The 22,698-nt window shown below is 36.3% G+C and overlaps 1 protein-coding gene across 2 annotated transcripts in view; it reads right to left on the bottom strand.

Moving 5' to 3' along the window:
• esrrb (estrogen-related receptor beta) overlaps positions 1-15,587 on the bottom strand; it is a 49,161-nt gene extending 33,574 nt beyond the window's left edge. The window contains exon 1 of one of the 2 annotated variants that reach the window (XM_065288056.2): positions 15,440-15,587. Coding sequence is in view for 1 of the 2 variants with exons in the window: in XM_065288055.2 (XP_065144127.1) it covers positions 12,403-12,452 (50 nt within the window). In the remaining variant the exon portion in view is untranslated. Of the gene's footprint in view, positions 1-12,402; positions 12,713-15,439 lie in introns of those variants that run through there. The other variant, XM_065288055.2, reaches the window with a different exon arrangement.
• Between the last annotated feature and the right edge of the window lie 7,111 nt (positions 15,588-22,698).

Here is a 22,698-nt window from a genome sequence, read left to right as displayed (position 1 = left end):
ACACAACTGACATGGGTATAAAAATTAAGCAGAAAATGATCTCTTATATAGTGGATATACTGGATTGTAGTCACACCTAAATATTTACACACACTGCAATATTTAATATGACAAAGTGAATAGTGAAAATAATGACTTTTAAACATTTAAAAAGAATAAGATAAATTCAGATTTTATGTCAGTTTTCAGACAGACAGATGGACGGACAGAGAGTCTGCAGACTTCCTTCAGACAACCTCTCTCTCTTTGACTGATTTAATTGTAAGTGTGGTTAACCCAGGGTTCAAGTCCAGGGGTCGAAGGTCAACTTTATTTTCCTCACCCTGTAGGCCTGTGCCCGCTGAGATGGGGTCAGCGTGTCAAATTAAATCTTTTTGCAGTATTTCCTTCCTCTTGTGTCATATATATTCAACACTGCACCATGTCCCAGAACCTCTGGAAATTCATATAAAGGTTAACTGATAAAATAAATATTGAAACCTGCCCATCGTAAAAAAACACTGACCTTACGAAATAAAGCCCTGAGAAGATCCATTGTGAGATCAGTCAGATGTTATCAGACACATATAGAGCTTTTACATATGCAAGTGAAAACACAAGCCCTGTATACTTTCATTATTCACCTCCCATTGACAGATGAGCTACAGTACAGTATATGCTTTCATTTTCGCATACATGATGATAAACATTGTGGTACATTATATATATTGTGCTCAATTCAATTATCGTCAGAGTGAACTCTACTGCAATCTGCTCAAAGCATCTGATTAAACGCATATGCGCCTTTTTTATTTATTAAAAGCTATATATTAAAAACATAAGCATTCAGGGCAATTCCATTTAGCCTCCATTTCTAAACTTTAAGAAGAGCTTAACCCCCGAGTCAAAGGTCATAGCGAAGGTGACACTTAGAATAATTGCATAAATGTCTGAAGGGTCTCTGTGTTCATATATAAAACACGTGCTCGGCAAAATCACAATGAAACATTTCACTGCCGTCTGATCTTATACTGTCCATGTGACAACACATACACGCTTAAAAATAAAGGTGATTCACAAACCATTTTAAGCTGAACCTTTAACATCTGAAGAGCCTTTCTGATAAACGATTCATTGTAGTGATAAAAGGAATAAAATGGTTCAACTTCTTCTGTAGCATCACTGTGAAAATATTTTTAAGCATTTTATTTTAAATAGTGTATAATGTTGTTATGCCATAAACATGAGTAGGCATTAGGGCTGCTGGATTATGGGCAAAATCATAATCACACTTATTTTGGTTAAACTCATTCACATTTTTTTTCCACATAACTGCAATTATTTTGTTAAAACTTATAAATCACGGCTATTTATTTATTTGAACTCAGAATCACAACTATTTTGGTTAAACTCATAATCACAATTATTATTTTATTATTATTATTATTATTATTATAATTTTTACTCATTTTATTATAATAAAAATAATAAAAACTCATAATCACATTTTTTTTACTCATTGCAATTATTTTGTTAAAACTTCAGGGCTATTTATTTAATTATTTTTTACTCATAATCATGATTATTTTGTAAAAATCACAATTATTTAACACAATTACTCTGTGATTTTAAAAACATCCATTTATTTAACCTTTTTATTAAGGAAGTATTGCAATAGGCTACATGTGTCAAAGCAGTGGTGCCTTCAAAGTACCTTGCAAACACATCACTCCAGCAGCACGCAATTTATATTTTAATCACACAATACTTGCTTTACCTCGATTATCTTGTTTTTTAATAGTTTGTAGAAAAATTTAAAATAGAAATAGATAAAACGAGTAATTGCACAGACCTAGTAGCCTAGGCATTGAAATCTTATAGCTTTACAGATTCCACTAATCCTTTCTGATTCCTTATTGATTACTTTCTTTACAAAACAACAGACAAAAACAATGTTTTATTTATACTTAAACTACTTGCTTACTAAAACTCACTTTCACAAACCTTATAGTACATCAAACCAATTTTAACTGATACTCATAGATTTGAGATTGAGATAATTGTGAACTAAAGTTCATTATGAAAAAGTCAACTAAAGTCAATCATTATATAATATATATCTGACAGCCATAAATGTTTATATTAAAGTCGCCATGAAACAGAAGTAGCAATGGTCTTCTTTTCTGTATGGTAATATATATACACGAGTAAAACGACTTCTGAAATGAGGAAAACATGTAGGGCGGGACTTGATTTCACCCACTGAGAACTGATTGGGCAGTGTTGCTTATTTTAGGTTGTGCGTGGTCTCCTGTCGCTGTGTCAGACGGGGGCGAGAACCCTTCTCTTGTCCCGCTGATCTCTCTCACCGCCTGCTTTTGTTCACGATGCCCCCATTGAAATTCATCCTGAGTGGTGCCCACAAAGCATCATGTTCGGTTTGGCTGTAATCTGATTGCAGTCGCTCATACTAACAGAATTTCAGATGCTGTAATATGATTGCAGCTCTAGACTGAGTTATCCTGAACCGTCTGCCTTCCCTTCAGTCTCTGATATTTAACAAACTGCTGTTATTGGCCCGGGCAGGTACATCCATGCAACAGTTTGTTTACTCTCTCAAATATTATAAATACTCCACTAGCATAGCAACATTGAGTTGAGTCTCTTTCTATTTCTGTAAGGATGTTCCCTAATAAGATCGCAGGTAGGTCACTAGAGACTGCAGACTTCAAAGGTGAGGTGTCTTTCTGCAGCAGCAAAACAAGACTTCACAACCAAAAATGACTATTTTCAAAACTGCTTATCACACACATACTTGTCTTCCCTTGTTCAGGAAACAGAAATTGTTATTGAAAGGTGTAATACAAAACTACACTGGTTTATGGCTGCAACCCTTCACATTAATAAGATGCCACAGAAGAACCATTTTTAGCTGAATGGTTCCATAAACAACATTAAACATCTGAAGAACATTTCTGTTCTTTGTAGTGAATAAAGATTCTTTAGTTTAAAGGATTTCTCCACTTTGATAAAAAAATCCAGATAATTTACTCCCCCCCATGTCCTCCAAGATGTTTATGTCTTTCTTTGTTCAGTTGAAAAGATATAACGTTTTTTGAGGAAAACATTCCAGGATTTTTCTCCACATAGAGGACTTTATTGGACCTCAACAGTTAACAGTTTCAGTGCAGCTTCAAAGGCGATCCCAACCAAGGCGTAAGGGTCTTATCTAGCAAAACCATCCTCATTTTCACAAAAAAATAAAATATTTTTTTTTACTTTTTAACCACAACTTCTCATCTTGCACTAGCCATGTGATGCGTCAGCGTGACCGTAGATAATACACAATCAGGTTAAAAGGTGTTACATATGTGAAATGCACACTTGGACCATTTTAAACAATAAACTGAGATAAAGACATTAATTATTATCTTTCCACATAAAAAAACGTCTAAACACTCCCCTTTATCCACACTTGTAAATACTAAAGTGATAGTTGTGCATGCATGACCTTTCAACATGATTACGTAATTCGTAAGGTTACACTCGCGCATCACACTTCTAGTGCAAGGTTTTTTAGGTGAAAATTATGATGGCTTCACTAGACATGACCCTTATGCCACGGTTGGGATCGTTTAAAACCTCTTTCAAGCTGCATTGAAACTGGAATCCTAGAATGTCTTCCTCAAAAAAAATTCTTATTTGTGACTGAACACAAAAAGACATAAATATCTTGGGTGACATGGGGGTGAGTAAATTATCGGGATTTTTTATAAAATTGAAAATTCCTTTATTGAGTGAATGGTTCTACCAAAAATGGTCCATCAATCTTGCCTTTCTTTCAAGAGTGAATACCATTTAACCCATTTAATTAAAATGTGCATCTTCCAAATAAAAATTGAGAGTCTGGATTTAATTGTGTATCTTACATTGTGCATTTATTGTTTGTAACTCAAAACCTGATGCTCTTTCAACACTAAAATCAAGTCTGTCATTAATAACAGATTTTTTTTCTTTGTTTGGCATTCAATTCAGGTTTCCAATTCTGAAAACATTTTGTTGAATTTCCTGCAATGTATGTAAATTGTGAGAAATATAAAAACTATAAGTAACTGATCCTGTGATATAAGATGTATGTTAGAGACAGGGTCAGAATCAGATGACCCGGTGGGTTGGAGGGGAGAGCAGCTGATAAAGGAACAGACAGAAGAGAAGGAACTCAATTAACTGCCGACATCTTCTTGTGTTCCTCTGATCTCACGGGTCACAGTCGGGCGGCCTGTTAGAGAGCCCAGCGGTTCGGTCACACTGTGTCAGTCCTGTACGTCAAGTTCATAAAAACACTGCTTTATTCTAACAGCAGGTCTGTTCATTTCACTGCATGCTTTACTCTGTTCACTATATCCTGATAAATCATTATTAAAAAAAAAAGAATGTGCATTATTTTCCATTTGTAGTATTTGTTGCTGGGGTTTATTTATGAGTAGTTTGTATGTTGGACACCACAGTGTCATTAGAGTAGAGAGAGCACTATTTCACCAATGCAAATGAAATGAGGAGGGCTTCAGGCGAGTGTCCACATGGAAACGTCTGTCCAAAAAGGGCCTCGGGTTAACAGCTATCATGGGAATATGGGGCGACCCCGGAGGCTGTTTTATGTGTGTGAAGCCAGGAATCAGGGGTAAGTAGCACTCGCTCACCCTCCCTGGAGCCCTTTTAATCTGCACACCACGTTCAGTCCTCATTTATTAGCGTTGAGATAAACAGAGAGCAGAGGAGAGGTGAAGACGCGCACTATGTTAAAAAGTGAAGGATGAATTTGACGTGGATTTATGATGGAGGTGGAATTCAGCCAATAAGAGATGAACTGAGAGATCGTTTGAAAGAAAAAGATGACAGACCAGACCCAATGCCCTGTTATCACTTCATTAAACAATATTTTGTTATTTCAAATTCATGACGTTGACATTATTTTCCTGACCGTAGTTTTACAGCTAGTGTGTGTTTATAAATGTATACTGTAGCTTTCAAGTTTTTCACTATTTAAAACATCTGCATTCACTAGTTTATTTGAAATCTTTTTTTTTTTTCAAAATTTGTAAGCACAGTTATGATATGAGAGCTAGTAAAATTATATTTTAAATAGTGTCAGGAGTATTTCATAGTCACCTTTTCTTTCAGACAGATTGTGATTTGTCCCATCAGAAATACTCGACCAGTATAACAGGACTAGTATAAATCTGTGTTAGCAGAAATAATCTTAAACATTGAGCTGCTTTTATTCTTAGTGATGAGACGCTGTGAGAAACTTTCTCAGATGAAGAAAGAAAAATGAGGAAAGAAAAGCAGGTGAAAGAGAGACAGATCAATATTCGACGTGGAGCGAAGGCACTCGCTGGTAACTTAAGGGAGGGAGACCGGACCGACTCGGACCGGCAATTAAACTCCTGACTGAGGATTAAATTTAGCCCGTCTGCCCTGCATCATCACCGCAGGCTTTATAAAACTATGAGATCAGTCACGACAACAACAGCAACCCTTAGCACACCACGTCCTACTGCAGGTCCAGAAACAGATCGCATCTATCGATCCACAGCGCGCCCTTCCTGAGTTCAGGATGTAGGGGGGAGGAGGAGGACGAGGACACTAACGGTCCTGAACAGAGCCATGGGTCCTCACATATAAAACTGTTAGCTTCACAATTCACTCAACAATGACACCTCGCTCATTTAACAACTACAGCGTCTGTTATAGCATTCACACTGCTTTCTGAATCATTACACCTAAACTATATGACTGCTACTTCTTGTTCCTACTAAATAATGATTCTTTCAAAATGCTTGACTATATTTAAAGACTTTAATCTCGGTTTCACAGATAAGACTTAAGGCTAAACACACGTTTGAGCTGTCTCAATTGAAAGGAACTTGCACAGACAGATCGTAAAATATGACAATGCCATTGATTTGTCTTAATTTACACATCAGGAAGATATTTTGTATGACATGTAAGACATTTTACAAAAAATACTTAAACATTAACTAAAGCTTTAGCAAAGCCTTGTCTGTGAAACTGGCCTGAAGCTTTTAAAGTACGGTTTCTCAGCACTGGTTGTGATGTTAATCCAAGCGTCTGGTTATGAAAGAGTTAATATGTAAAAGTGTGTAAGCCCAGCGGTGATGCTCCCTCTTGAATTGAACAGTTCATCATATGAAAAAGTAGTTCATTGCTCGTGTGGAACACACTTGGGATGCTTTTTTTTAAATCGCTCCCCTTCTTTCTCACTTTACACTAGAAATAATGCATATTCTTCATTTTTTTGCTAAATAATTAGCTGCCGGATCAAATATGTTCCTAATGTAAGACAGAGAGTCTAATGAGTATGTGATGTTGTGTAGTTAAAATATACAGGACATTTATAATGTCTATTACTACTTTACGATTCAGTGTGCAATACAGTACTGTTCTAAACCATTCATAATGTGCATTGCTGGACTAAACAATTCGGTGTGCAACACTTTACAAAATCATGATGTGCAATGCTGGACCAAAGATTTTAATGTGCAAAACTTCACAAAACCATAATGTACAATACTGAACTAAATAATTCAGTGTGCAACACTTTACAAAGTCATTATGTGCAATCCTAAAGTACACAATTCGGTGTGCAACACTTTACAAACTCTTGATTTGCAATACTGGACAATTTTTTATGTGCAATACTTTACAAAATCACAACGTGCAATACTGAACTAAACAATTCAGTGTGCAACACTTTACAAAATCATGATGTGCATTGTGCAATATTGTGAATGTCTGTCAGTGTGTAATATGTCAAGTCTATGTGTTTTCTTATATTGCTAAATTTTTGTTAAGTGTTTATACTGTGCCTTAGGATTGCACCCAATTTCGATGTACTGTGTACAATAATAATAAAGATTTTATTCTATGTTTATATTGTACATAACAATCTTTATAATATTCTTTAAAATTGTTACAGTAAACACAGAAACGGCATGACATCATTATAATGTGTGTACAGTAGATGCATAAATCTTCCTCATTAGAATAAAAACAGAAACCACACATCCTATTGTCAAAACGCTTGACAGCAAACACACACCTGCATACTCAGGCTATACTTCTTGAAATAACTTCATCCAGACAACAAACTAAATGTGATTACTCTTATAGTATAAATATATTAGATTATAACCCAGCGCTCCTCTCATTTAAACCGCTGTGATTTAAGGTAAACAAGACATGCTTTTCATTACATGACAGATAGAGTTATTGAATTCTTTTTAATTCTATGCACCAAATAAAATATTTATTTAATACTCTTTGAGACGTGGCTTTTAAAATGAGTTATTGAAATTAACCGTTTAAATGATTAACATATTTTGAACGGGTTAAAATAATTTCCAGTTTAATATGCAGAGTCATTCATGTGACTATTTTGTTGCTTTGATCATTTTGGTCACCCTGACACAGTAACACTGGCTCAACCAATAGTATCACAGCAAGTCATTCTGTCTGACCAATAGCAAACAAGCAGTGTGTCCTGAAAAACTGAATGATTTTTTTCGGTTGTGTTTGGTGATGCAGAAATGACACACTTCATCTTTAGGAAAGTTTCTGAAGTAGAGGATATATTTGTGTCTTTTTAAACATACAGATGAAAATATAAAGTAACACTTTTACTACATCTAACTACAAACCAAGTTAATGTTAATAGCCAAAATAATACCAGGTTTACACCCCCCCCCCCACTGTCTGCGAACAGTGTGTCATAGTGTTTACCTGTAAACAAACTAAACTAAAAACAAACGCCATCATTTCTCCTCCCAAATCCCACCCAGTTCCTGGCATTGTCCTGTTATTCCACACAGTGAAGATAATGAACATGCCGTGGATGAAGCACACACAGTGCTGTCAGTTGGAATCAGAGCAGCAATGGTGACAGACCGTTTCAATATTGATTTCATAAATAAACAGAGCTAACCATCGATCCTAATGTTATTTTGGATTTCAATTACTGCTCAGAAACATAACCTTCAAACGACTGCCCGCTCAATACCAATACCATTCTCTGATAAACGCCGGCGTGTCGCCCCGCCGACATTCTGCCTGACGTTATTTCTTCCCCTTTCTCTAAAGTGTAAATTAGCAGACTTAGCATTTCCCCCCCACGACATTTGATTATCGAGCATATCAGGATCCTTTACTCGCTGTTTGTCACCAGAGATGTATAAAGTACTAGCGACCCAGACTTGAGTAAAAGTACAAGTGCTCTGTCAAAAAAGTGACTTGAGTAGAAGTTGAAGTGCTCTTTAAGCACAGCACTTAAGTGGAAGTACTAAAGTATTAAACATGCTTTGTACTTAAGTATTGCAAGTAGTTTATTTTAAAATATACTACTCAAGTACTGAAAGTAAAAGTACAAGTATTGTGTAATGTAGTTATTAAAGAAAACAGTCAAAAGTTTGAATATAATATTGTTTATATTATTTCAAATGTTTAAGCTAAAGGACACTTACAATTCCTTTGGCTGTAGCAGGAGTACAAGGACATGAATGTTCAGATAATTCAGATTAATTTAACTGATATGGCGATAGAGAATTCAGAATTAATGAAATATTAGTCGATAAAATGGTAATAGGTAAAGGTACAAGGTGTTTCATTGAATTTAGGTTTCCTTCTTTCGCGCACACTCGCCCTTTCTTGCGCATTCTCTCTCTCTCTGTCTTTCTCGCGCACTTTGGTTCTCTCTTCGCTTCACATTTGTCAACAACCCTGGCTCATATTTGTGAGTGAGAGGTTGGGAGGGGTCGCCCTTTACTATCTCCAATTGGTTCAGACCACCATGTGACCATGATTCGTAACATTTGAGAGTAACGAGTAACTATGCAGCACATAAAAAATGTATTGGAGTAAAAGTATTAAACTCAAAGAAAAAATGTACTGAAGTAAAAGTGGAAGTAGGAGAAAAAAAAAATACTTCAGTAGACTACAGATACTGTCTTTTAGTACTTAAGTACAGTAGTGAAGTAGTTCTACTTCGTTACTATACATCTCTGTTTGTCACACATGCAAATAAAGAGCGAACGGCAAGCTAACGGTGCGAGATGCATGTTTGCATTGAACTGCATATGCAGCATTACGTGAGACTTTTCTTTTGGATGGCATGAATGTAAAGTTTAGCCCTCATATCAGTTTAAGTTGAAATCATCTGGGGTCTCGTCTAAACCACACCTTCACCGGCCCCTCATGCGGTCTGCATCAAAGGATTGCACGCTAACACAGCTCCGTTTATTTTTAAACCTGCTGTCATGGTGCAGTGCGGGGGCCAAGGTTACCTCAGTGAAAATTGCGGGAATGATGGGCGACATTGGGCGGTTTAGTCGCTGCCGCGGGGTGTGAGATGGCTGAAAGTGACCCTACGGTCAAGACACTTTGAGACTCACACACACTCTGCAAATAAAAAAATTCATTTTATTTGTGATTTCTTTTTTTATAATTTCTCCAGATATGAAGTTGTTTGAATGCAGATGACTTGATGTCAAACAATGACCACACACACAAAGAAGACCCATGGTGTTTTGTAATAAACACACATCTGGAAAGCATTGTGACAAGCACTGTACTCAGAACTGCACTAAACACGTTCAAAACAGCCCAGTTTGTCCCGCAGGTGAAAGCATTTACACTGCAAGACACTGTGCTGTATTTATTGCTCATTGAAAAGAAGCTCTGGATGGCCCGGCGGTCTCCAGGTTAATTGTTTGCTTTAAAAAATGTGCAGCATTCTGAAAGAGAATTGAAAACTTCTGGGCACGAAGGTCAGGCGTCTGGCGACGGTCATCGAAAGGCTACCGGTGAGAACCGAAACCCTCTTCAGAGCTCATGAATATGTGGGCTGACCACAGCCATGGATCTGTGTGAGTAATGTTTTCTGAAACCAAATTACTGTAAGCTGATCCCATCTGGATAGTGTCAGAGGCGGCCGCTTTGGTTACCCGCGATAGAATCTCTTCACAGACAGCAAAAATCTGATTAAGCCCGCAGCACTGAGACACTTGCTCAAAGAGCGCCGAGCTTTTAACTTAAGATACACTAATGCAATTCCCATAGCTGCTCTTTTCTCAAGCTAATACGATAAAACGGAAGGAGGAAAACGGCGGCAAAGAAATGCGAAAGATACGGGCCGCACGCGCTCCGTTCGCCAACTCGGTAATGAAGTCAAACAATTTGGAAATGTAATTTGTCCGTGGGTGCTTATAGAGGTTTTCTGCATAAAAACACAATCGACCTGTCATCTCCATAAAGAAGAAAACTGTGAGCGAGAACTATAAATGGAGCCGGGAGAAGACGGAATACTGTACGTCTAGTCAATCTTTGCTTCCGGTCATATTGAATGTCCCAGTGAGGAGGAGGAGGAGGGAACGTGACCCACTGTATCACTGCATTTCTCAATGCCTCTACACACACACACACACACACACACACACACACACACACACACACACACACACGCATTAATGCACATCAGACGCACAAATTTCAGCAGAACATCACGTAAACAGCACCAATGTGCTGCTGGTAAACATTTACTGTTGCCGTAAGTCTGAGCAGCGGAGCATCTGAGGTCATGATAGACACACAGTCCCATCAGCCATGAAATATATCACAAACCAGCCCAAATAAAACACTGCTGTTCATCACATACTAGACTTGATTCTTATCATTTTACAAATTATTTCAAAAAAAATCCACACACCTAAATCACCACAATTCATATATTTTGAGAAAATGGAAGACACAAAACTACAGAAAAGCTGCCTCCACAAAAACAATACTTTCTTTTTTTAGTGTCATAATAAGATAATAAAGTGTGGTTAAATATTTTCCTCTTTAATTTCACTATAAACAGGAGAAGTGCACAATAGAAAATGCATGCAATTTTTATTTTATTTTTATATATAATTAAGAACAGATTCACGGTTAAGGACTTACAGATATGTACTTATAAACTGACAGCAAATCATATATTATAAATATATAGCAAATGCTATTTTAATAACAGAAGGAATCTGATAAATCAAAAGAAGAATCCTTCAGTTTAGATTTTCTGTATTATTTAAAGTCAACAACAGGCAATTAAACTGCATTTATATCTATAAAGAGAGAAGCTTTAGAATTAAGTAACAGTTAAAAAATAAAATTACCAATTTAGATTAAATCTAATAATTTAAAAATAATAAATCATTTGTTACTCCACAGAAACATGCACAACTGTGTAATATTTTAAACAGTAATTTTACAGGACACTGACATTGTGGTCACGCATGCATGCCGGTGTCAGAGGAGCTGAGCCGTATTGAACCCATCTAATCCTGCTTAACATAAAACTACAAACACATTATAATGTCTGTGCGTTTAAATCTAAAATGTACTACAAACACCAAACACACACACACTGTGTGTCCCACACAGTATTTTAGTGCATTTCAGGACATGTCTGCTAATATTACTGGTGTAACATTACACGTTAGTTATAGTTAAGGAAAAAATCCATATTAAAAATCCATCAATTAATCGATCGCACATCATATCAGTCCTTAACTCTGCCACACCAAATGTTTCTTAACTATTTACCTGAATGAACTTTTAATATTTAAGAGTTATTGTTTGAAATTAAAGCAGGTGTTCAAACAAAAACAACAAACAAACCCCCCTAATAAATGACTAAATTTGATCTCAAACATAAATAAAACTTTCATGTAATTATAATTGCAATAAAATGTTTACCAAAAAAATATCCTGATTTAAATGCAAACGTCATTACACAATGAATTGTAGAATCATTCTGATAAGAAGAAAAACTTCTGTAAACTTTCATTTTTTAATTTATTCTTGTGTCTGGTAATGTGTGCTGAGATCTCATTTGGGACTAAGAGTGTTTTATACACAGCCCCGGGACCCCCGTCCCCTTCAGATGCTCCTCTGAGGGACACTTCAGTCTCCAAAACAACTTCATGTTTAATAAACAAACTCTTTTGTCCTGCATGAAGCCAGAAACCTTAAGAACTTGTTTCAAAACACACAAACACGCTTACACAGACAACACTGTAAACGGCTCTATAGAGGAGCGTTCAGCTGACAGGACGCATGCTTCATGCAGAACAGCGCACACAAAAATTGTGCTTTAAATCTCATTCTGATGAACTTACAACAATAGAAACACAAAACTTGTGCTGAAAAGTTCAAGTGAATCCATGCAGCAGAAAATGCATCTCGTTTCTAAACTAGCAGGAAAAGTTCAGCACAGCACAACGAAAGCATATTTCATATCTCAATAGGTTTGAAAGAAAAGAAATAAAGACAATGGGTTAGGATGTGAAAAGAGAAAGGTGCACCTACTGGTTATGATAGCTGAGAGGATCAGGGATGCAAAGTTCGGAAATGTCCATCAGCCCAGTTTTAGCATTCCAGGAGAAAGAGAAGGAAAGAGGAACGCCAGGCACCCGCCTCTCCCCCAAAAACCACAAGCGCGCACCTTCAGAAAAGTTGCGGCGAAAGCCCCTCCGACAGCTCAGGTACACATGTGTGTGTGCGTGTGTGTGCACGTGTTTGACAGTGGGGGGGAAGAGAGGGGGAGAGAGAGAGGAGGAGATAGAGAGAGAGAGAGAGAGCAGGACAAGCGTGCTACCAGCAGCGCAGAGGCAGAAATGAGTGTTTGCATGCTCAGTGTCGGGCTCTTTAAGACTGGAGGACTTGATGAATATGGAACAGCTGCTGTTGGCTGCTGCCTCGGAGGGGTGTGGCTTAGGACACAGAGGGGGTGGGGCTATGCTGGAGAGGGGGAGGGGATGTGAGTGGGGGCGGGGCTGACACAAGATAAGCTGAAATACTCCCACAGACGATCGCACACTTTGCCACACACACATAGACTCACACACACACACACACACAACAGCTGGTCTTTAACAGACTGAAGAAATCTTATTTTATAAAAATATATATATAATATATGACCAAACAGATATTTATTTAAAGAAATCTTGGTATTATTTTTCCCACATATTTTTATTTTAATTTAATCAGGAATTTTATTTGTAACAACAGTCTGAAAAAAATATGCTCAGTTATTTATTGTATAAAATGTCTTTCTAATTGTTTTCTTTGTTAACATTTTTCTGTAAGCACCTTATAATAATTCCAGTCCATCTTTAACACAAAACATTTTATTAGTATTAATTTAGTTACTGTCAGCATTCAGTTTTTGGTAATTTTACGCATTTTTACAATTTCTTTTTTATTATGTTAGATATCTTCAATTAAATATATTTATTGTGTGTGTTGATTAAAATGAACAATCTTTCCTTTAATGTGAAGAAATGTAAAAAAGGAAAATGTGAATTTTACAAATCAGACCTGATGTTATGGTTAGAGTAGTGAAACACTTTTCCCCTAAAATAAAGATTTGCTTCAAAATTTTTAGTGGTCTATTAAAAAGCGTCCAGTGTGAACATTTGACAGCAAGAGCCGAAGTGTTTCAAGTGGTAAGTCCATCAGGGTGTAAAGCAGCAGAAAATAGATGTCTGTGTGTGAACAGTGTTGATCAAGCCATGAAGAATGCAGGGAATGCAGATATCGTTTCACACTCGCAGTGTTACTGTATTGCATTTTATAAGCGTGTAACAGCAGACAATCTGAGCAGACTCACAAAACTGCAAGCATGACAAGTGGCCGTACTGAACAGAAACACACAATGAGAAGCTGTGGGCAGCTACAAAAAAATGTGTAATAAATCTTCCTGAGATTTTAAGACTGTTCGTTGTGTTGGTGGACAAATGACAGAACACACCAGAAGCTCCTGGACTTCTACACAGTCTTGACGGATGGAAACCCCACCCTGCTCTATTTAACGGCTCACGTTTCCATAATCAATACTAAAAAATCCTACAATCCCTATTGATCATCACAGGATTCACTCGGGTGTTACTGTATCCCTCAAATATAAACCTTACATATAAGATCTCCTCATATATTAACATTTGATCAACTTTAAATCATATTTTCTTTAAAAAAATTCCTTAAACAGAAAAATGTCTGAAACAATGACAAGGAAATCACCAGCGTTAACTTCTCTGTAAGCATAATAAATATTCTCATTTGTCTGACTTGCAGCTAAATATATAGATGCCTGTAAATGTACAGACAAATAATAAGAGCAGTGCAACACAGCAATAAAACAAAACTGTCTGTAAAAATACAAAGGAGTTTTTTCTCCACTATATCATTATGTGGTTGATATGGAATAGACATTTGATATCTCTGGAATTGAGGAACATACTATAATTTAATGAAAAACACTGAATTAAAGGTCATTCATCCACAAGTTTAATCCATAGCGTTTGTGTACAATCCCTGTGGAATTCTTATTAAAGTCTGGTCTTATGTTACAGAGGATTTGATATCAAGCGCTGATATTGTGCTCGTGTTAAATGATGAGATGTTTCGAGATTTAATTTAGACGGCATTATAGACACATCTAATATCTCAGGAGACCCATGAGAAGAGTTAAAATAATGATTCAACATATACAGATATACAGTCAATCTACCACTGCTTATTCTTTCCATTATAATAACAAAACATTAAAGTGCTCTTTTATACATCTATATAACGTGTATGTTTATTTACAGTATTTATTATATATTATTGCATACTCTCATCCCTTCTATTTAATATGTCAAACAATTTTAAAGCTTTTTATTTCAAACTTACACATTTTTCTTTCTCAAAGATTTCTGAATTGATCACTAACTTTCCATTATAAACCAAGACAGAGAAAGAATATATGCATCATTAATTGATGTAATTTACTTATATTGAATATTTTTTTATAAAGATGACCTCACAGTAGGCCTGTCAAAAGATTTATTGCAATTAATTGTATACAAAATACAGGTTTGTGTTTGCATAATATATATTTGTGTGTGTGTTTTGTGTAATTATTATAAATACAAATATAGGCCTTAAAAAATGTATATAGCTATTTACAATGTAAATGTTTATTAAATACATACATCCATGTGTACAAAATAATTACACACAGTGCACATACATATATTATGCAAAAACAAACGTTTATGTTGTATGCGATTAATCGCGATTAATCTCAAAGTGTTTCTAATTTTAAACTTAACACAGGTTTTGACAGGTTTGTGTGTTAAACTGACGATGTGTGTTGGCCTTGAGGTTGATTCGCTGTGTAATTTGCTTAGTTATGTCATTAACAAACTTAAACAAATTAACTAACCAACATGACAGACTGATAAAGCAAGATGTGAATGTTAAAACTTTCACACAACACAGACATTTAGTAACAGTCAGATGAGAAGACAGCAGACAAGAGGAGAAGTGAAGAGAATATTTGAGAAATGATGTGTACCTGCAGACACAGACACGTGCAGTTCATCCTCAGGTGCGCCTCCATCTCCATCTGAACGCGCGCGTTTCACAGAGACTGAGGTGTGCGCGCGACTCCTCCTACTGTGTGGTGTGGACCTCCTCGGCTCGAGCACGGAGAAACTTTGTGTTTTAAAGCAGAACTCCTCTCATCTCTACCTCAGGGCGTCATCTCTCGTGCACATAACCTGCTGGATTAGTCAAGCGTCAACTGTTAAACAGTAAGAATGTTTCTGTGGTAAACACGTGATGGGTAAATGTGTAGTAAAGTTTACTCGTTCTGCTCCACACACACTGACAGCGGCTATGACTCAAGCGCGTGACCCACTTCACTAACCTGTTAACTCATGTTAGCTTACTAAAATACTCATGTTGAAACGCTACATCTTTAATTCGTCTTTTAATTTAAGACAGCAGGCCACAACAACAGGTAAAGAAACGAATGTAATAATTTTAATGACTTTCCAGGACTGTATATTTTGAAACAGGAACTGTGTGACAGTAATACTACAGTAATAGGGACAGTTGTTCAAAAAGTTTAATCCGAAGCAAAATGAGTCAGATTTGGTAACCCCATTGGTTGCTATCGAGGATCAGTTAGTCTAAACTATCTCACTTTTTCCTGTTTAAAATTGGATTGGATCACCCTGATCCACATAGACACTTTTTCAGATTAGCAAATCTGGATTACTAGTGTTGTAAATGGGATCACATGTCAGTGTTGACTATTAGTTATGTAAAAAACAGCAGGTAGTTTGGTCAGTACTAAGTGTTTTCACTTGAAGAGACAATAAAACAACACAACTTTCCCTTTAACTCTTTATTTTTAAATTCAACATTCAGTCTTTTATTCTGGCCCACAAAAAACACAAACAAATATAAATTATACACAAACACATGCATTTTAAGTCATAAAGAGGCTTTATGTCCTGTAGTTAACATTTGTAGAGATGCTGGTTGTTAAAACTACTTTGATTTTTGATGCTTGTGATCAATATATTTATAAATGTTACATGATAGAAATGTTGTATTTTAAAAGTTTTATGATATTTTTGTTCCTGAAATCCACCCTTCTGCTGGGATCAAACAGATCACAATCTTACTAAAAAGTATTGAACAACACAAAGTATTGATTTGATCCAGATCAAAACCTAGATTGTATTTTGTGATCCAGTCCAAATGCAGAATTAATTTTTACTATTTTGACATTTTGATCTAATTAGATACGATTACTTTTAAACAACTGGCCCATAGAGAGACTAAACACAAGAATGTAATCGAGGACTAGTTAGTAGAAGTGTTGGTTTGGATTACACTGAAGAATGGTGGAGATGTGTGTTTATAAATGACTGCTCACATCATTGCTTACAGTAACATCACGATGTAAAGTTGTCGCTGCTTATAACAAAAGTAAAACAGCTGTTAAACTTACTCAGAGACTTTAGAAATGTGTTGTTTTTATGTATCAAGAAAAAGAAAAAAGAGAGGTTGTCCAGTGACCAGAGAGACATTTGACTTTCATTAATCATATTAATAAGACATCTGAAAGCTCTGAGAGTGTAAATCAGACAGACTCCACTAGAGGGAGCACTGATTCACCAGAACTTAAACACCAATAAATAAATAACCAACCACTAATCACTAAAACCAAAACATTACTTCAAGAATATCATTTGCAATTGTATTAAATCTAATGGCATTTAGAGCAAGTTATTTATTTAAGGACAAATCAGAAAATGGTAAACTGATTTTGTACAAAAGTTAAAGAATACATTACAGTCCTTAGGCAACACATGTCAAGAGTATTCTTTAATCCACTAGTTAGTTGCTTACCAATATTTATTGTTAAAACTGAAGTTCATGTCCATAACACAAATAACCTGCACTGTTTGTGTTATGGACATGAATGATGCAGGTTATTATTTGATGTTTATTATTATGAAAGCATTCAGAAAATCACATATTTTTCTACATGGGATCAGAGCATCACAGTGGGATCATCTGACTTAATGTCCTAGCAACCATCAGCAACACCTTAGCAACTGCATCACAGCAATACCACAGAATACCTTTAAAGAATCTAAACTTATCATACCGTAGTAGTGGCGAGTTAATACATCTTTTTTTAAGGATCTTTAAAATGTTTGCATTGAGTTTTACATATTGGTAAAGTTATTAATATCTTCTCAACCATTTAAACTACAGGACTTCAGTTTTGCAGCACTAGCAATTCAAAAGTCATGAGTTTGATCCCAGTGAACACGCATGTATAGCTTGAATGCACTGTGAGATGCTTTGGGCAAAAGTGAGTGCCAATTGCATACATGTAAATGTGTGGTTTTGACACGCTAGACACATCTCTAACCAATCACATTGACTGTTTATAACTAATGCATCTGAATTATGATATAAATCTACTGTGAGTTATCGAAGGAAAAGAGAAGAGACGTTTCCTCCGACTGAACGCTAAACTACAGATGCTTCACGTGAGTCACAGAGAATCACAGAGAATATAAAAACACTCGGGTTAATAAACGTGGAGAGCGGCTCTTCCCATAAACCTACATCATGTTCATCCAATACAGACAGATTCATCATACAGTAGGGTTTTCGGTGGGCTCTCGGTCTTATGTGCAGACGCTGACTTCCAGTTTTTTTCTGATAGCCACGTATTTTCCCTTGCTGCCGCGGGCCGCTCTGTAAATGAATTACAACATCATGGCAAACCCAGTTAAAGTCACTCACATCGTGAGGAGCAGACAGACCGAACCCAGTAAAATATGTCCCCGGATCTAAAAGAATCAAGCATTAATCTAAAGTTGTGCCTCTGAACATTGCATAATTCAAAACCCAACATTTTTCTTTCTATCTCTAAACTAAATAAGACACCGTCCGGTCTGCCGTGCACTTGGTTGCTCTCGGTTCACTCCATTCCCCCAAATTTCATTTGGAAAATGCTAGCGGGCACCCGCGCGGCCTGCGCTGCGATCACCTCTCGCTGCACATTTACTCACTTAACAAAAATGGACAGCGGGGCTTAAGTGCTTCTGAATCTTTGAATGGAGTTTGAAGTACATGTGTGCTCCTCTCTCTCTCTCTCTCTCTCTCTCTCTCTCTCTCTCTCTCTCTCTCTCTCTCTCTCTCTCTCTCTCTCTCTCTCTCTCTCTCTCTCTCTCTCTCTCTCTCTCTCTCTCTCTCTCTCTATCTGTCTCTCTTTGTGTCTCTCTGTCTTTCTGACTGTGTTTTGGAGAAATTGGGAGGGGGATTCTGGAGAAATGAGGATGTCTGCTTCATGGGACTTGACAGGAAATCTATACACTGCAATGTTTATCATTCAGCCATTATCTCGCCGCCAAATGGAAGGACAATAATCCAATCATTTAGTCCCGTTTTACCTGAGGCTCTTTCACAGGTTTTTTAAACAGTCCATGTTGTTAAATGTGGCAATGATAGAGTGAGTGAGCGGGGAAGACTCAGTGAGCGTCAATGCTAAGGCTGAATGATTCTGGATAAATGAGAATCACAAAAACAGTTCTATCACAATTCTGAATGCCAACTAAACAAAATAACATAATTTACTGACAAAATTTAAATCTCTTTAAAAATTATTTTAATAATTGGTTTAAATATTTTTTTATACATCTGAAAGATTCAATGACTCATAAATATATGTTTTATTACTGTGTGAAAGAAGGGGTTTGCCCTCGATCGTAGACATTAGTGTTTATATGTAAACTGTAAACCATTATCTCAGTACTTCTGTGATCATTAAACTATTTTAAAAATATATAATGCAGAAAGAAATAATAACTTATACGTCAGGGTTTCCCAAACTTTTTCAATCCAGGACCCACCTAGACAGGTATAATTTATCTCAAGAGTACTTTTAATTTTCCTTAAAACAAAACAAGAATACAATAAACATTTTCAAGAAGGTTTCTTGGTTGTTAATTTTAACACAGTTTGCAAATATAGTAAAGCAAACTACTTGTATTTGCAATATACAGACAGACAGCCGCGACACATGCGGCCAGCGTAAATGCACCACTTGTGCATCTGTGAAAGCAAAACACAAAGAACAAGAGTTGTTTAAACGAGTGAACCAATGAACAAACGCCATTGCAACCCATTGTTAAAAATCCCCCTTTACACGGTGACTGCTGTGACTCTGCGACATTTTCAGTGTTACCTTTATGTCGAAGGTTTAATAGACAGAAAAATCGTTATAATTTAGGAATAAGATCATGTAGGTGTTTGAATCGAGATCGTGATATAGACTGTGAAATGTGCCAACCTTTACACCAAAGTCCAGCTCATCGAAATCATCATTTATGCCATGTACATACAGTATGCTTTCAAAGAGATAACAGTGTTCACCGTACATTACTTCATAGTGTTTATTATCTAGTGAAATGATCAGACAGTTCTAGTTACAGAAATTAATGCTGATATTTTCTAAATAGTTTACTATGCAAAATTACGGTAACAGTGTTAATCATTTATGATCACCTCCTTCTGACCAACATAACAATGTGTTACGCAATGGGACACTAAGCTCTTTACTGTACACTGTAAAAAAATGTGCAGCATATATTTAACATATATTTTTATTTGACTTTAACTTAAAAAATTTAGTTAAACAAGTTCAACTTGATTTTATAAGTTATGGCAACTAATCACAAGCCAAATATTTAAATAGTAGGTTCAATTGAGTTTTAACTTCATGCTGCATTTTTTCAGTATCAGCTAAAATGACTGATAATATTAAGAGAAGTGGACTCTTTTTCTAGTCCCTGCACCTGACACCAAAACGGTTTATCCCATAATAACAGACAGGTCAGCAGAAGGCCTTTCATGGACAGTAAGCATGTCAGACCCTCTTTACACCACAAAGGGGGGGCACAGAGGTTTATCTTATTTGGGGAAGAGAAAGGAGCACGTCCTTATCTGTCAATAAACAGTAATTAGATTTAGTGGCCGATAGCGTCGATTGGTTTCTAATCTAGCTGTCAGCCAGGATGTGTATAATTAAAATCCTGATTGATAAAGGGGTTGGAGACGGCCCACAGTACCAATCTCCTCCTCCGAGCGTATGCATGTACTCAGATCTCCACATGACGACAAGAGAAATGAAAAGCCTGAGGAGAAACTGGAAAGCACCTTTTATTGATCACACGTATCTTTATAAGAGACGCTCCTCAACAGAAGACCCTGTGGCCACGTCAGGAACCTGTGATAGAAACACAGACACATTCTTACACCTGCTTTTGTTACTGTCACTCAAAAAGACAAAAGTGTTACTGTGTTTTATTTTCATTATGTTTCATCATGCTGACAGCAGAAGTCATTAGTTACGATGCACAACTATTAAAAACACATTTGTTTTTGTTTTTTCAGTTCAGATGTGTTCACTATAAGCTGCTGTGTGGAAAAGAGCTGCGTCAAGATTCTTCAAACTTCATGAGAAAAAGTAAGATAGCATTGCTTTATAATGACATGATGGTGATGAGTAAATAATCACATTAATAATATGTTTGGGTATATTTAGGTAACTCTTTCATTAAGCATTTCAGGCTGGATATTACATATGTTTTATATTAGCTTGGCTTCTTTTATGTATGTTACATTTTAAACAAGATAAAACATATCAACAAGTAAAATAAAATAAAATAAAAACTTTTCAGTAGACTATAGGCATCATTGTTTTATCTATTGTGGTAGCCTTGCTCACAAAAAGGTTGGAGACCCCTGACCTAAACCCTATCTGGGAAACTGCCCCTATGTGCTTCTGAAATGATTTATTTTAAATGAGCATTTTTATCAGAATCTTAATGGATTCTGCCAATAAAGTGTTATTTCTGAATGACCTGAGGCCGGGATTAAGTAGATTTGAAGCCAAAGTATTTGATGAATGTATAAAACATGCTGAGAGCGTTTGGTAGCATTTAGATGCTTTTAAAATTCCACACAATACAATCAGATGATGATTAAATCAGTGTCCACAAACACACCCTGCACACCCCGCTGTACATGCAAAACATAGAGAAATGTGCATCACTATAAGAGACCACAGAATATATGCTGATACTTTATCAGTTGCGTGTGCGTGCGTGCGTGTGTGTGTGTGTTGCAGTAGGTTTGGGTTAATAGTAGTCTATCAAAGCAATGGTCCAGGACTTAATTTACTTCTTAATATCCGAGAAAATTTACTGAGGAAAACTTCCATTGGGTACAAAATGACTTTCTTTACTTTTCAATTTACTTGCCTATGACAGCAATTGAGATTGATGTGACTGTAGTCATGCATGCCCACACTGAGAATTTACCTCATTTAAGTGATGTGCATCATTTCCCCACAAAACAATGTCGTTTATTAGCTTTAATCGGATATGAAAAAAAAAACACTGATTTGTGCTCGGTCTGAAGATGACTCAAATAAATACAATCATGTTTACACTGTATAATTAAAATATCAGCAGTTAAAACGGCACACATACCGTGTTAGAGGTGAGATTATGACTTTTAGACTTTTTAAAACCGTTATCTCATTGTCGCTGTTTCTAAAGTCTTTTTCAGGACTTTGAAAAAGGACAAATCAGGACTTTGTTGCACTAATTCTTCTAAAAATCTAAAGTTTTGTCAAAGTATTCTGTAACTGAAACTATTCTGTCATTCTGGTTAGCCCCACCCACTGTGAAATATCATTGGTCCAAAAGTTTGTAATTATTTGTTACTGAAAGCCTGGTTAGCAAACTGTGTTACGCTGCATACACACACCAATCATAATGCATTGCATTCCTCACTTTAGATTGCTCGCGTGATTTAACTTTGTGTCATGCAAATTTTTCACTTGAGTTGAATATTTTCAACTTGCGTGAAAACGCATTTGAGGTGAATAGTGCGTTTTCTGGTATTTGCCTTGTTCGCGTCCATTCGTGTCTTTGCATCAACTTTGAATGTAATCTACTTGCGCAAATCGTTGAATTTGTGTTAAGTGTGTATGCCCCATTAGTCTTATTAGGGGTGTCAGGCATGTACAGTGTGACATACATGTGCAATAAAAAAATCGGTCTCTATGATTAATGAATTTAACGCAATCTCACCTGTGTGATTCAGTTAAAAAATAAAAAAGTAAAGCATTTATACCATGATCTGACGGTGATAACCATACAGCTTAAATCTGATATTGTGACATCCCTGATCTGTAAAAAAAGTGATTCACGAATTAAACGTTTACAGCTA

This window comes from Paramisgurnus dabryanus, chromosome 17 (genome assembly GCF_030506205.2).
Source record: "Paramisgurnus dabryanus chromosome 17, PD_genome_1.1, whole genome shotgun sequence".
Taxonomy (NCBI): Eukaryota; Metazoa; Chordata; class Actinopteri; order Cypriniformes; family Cobitidae; genus Paramisgurnus; species Paramisgurnus dabryanus.
This window is presented reverse-complemented; position numbering and strand designations above follow the sequence as displayed.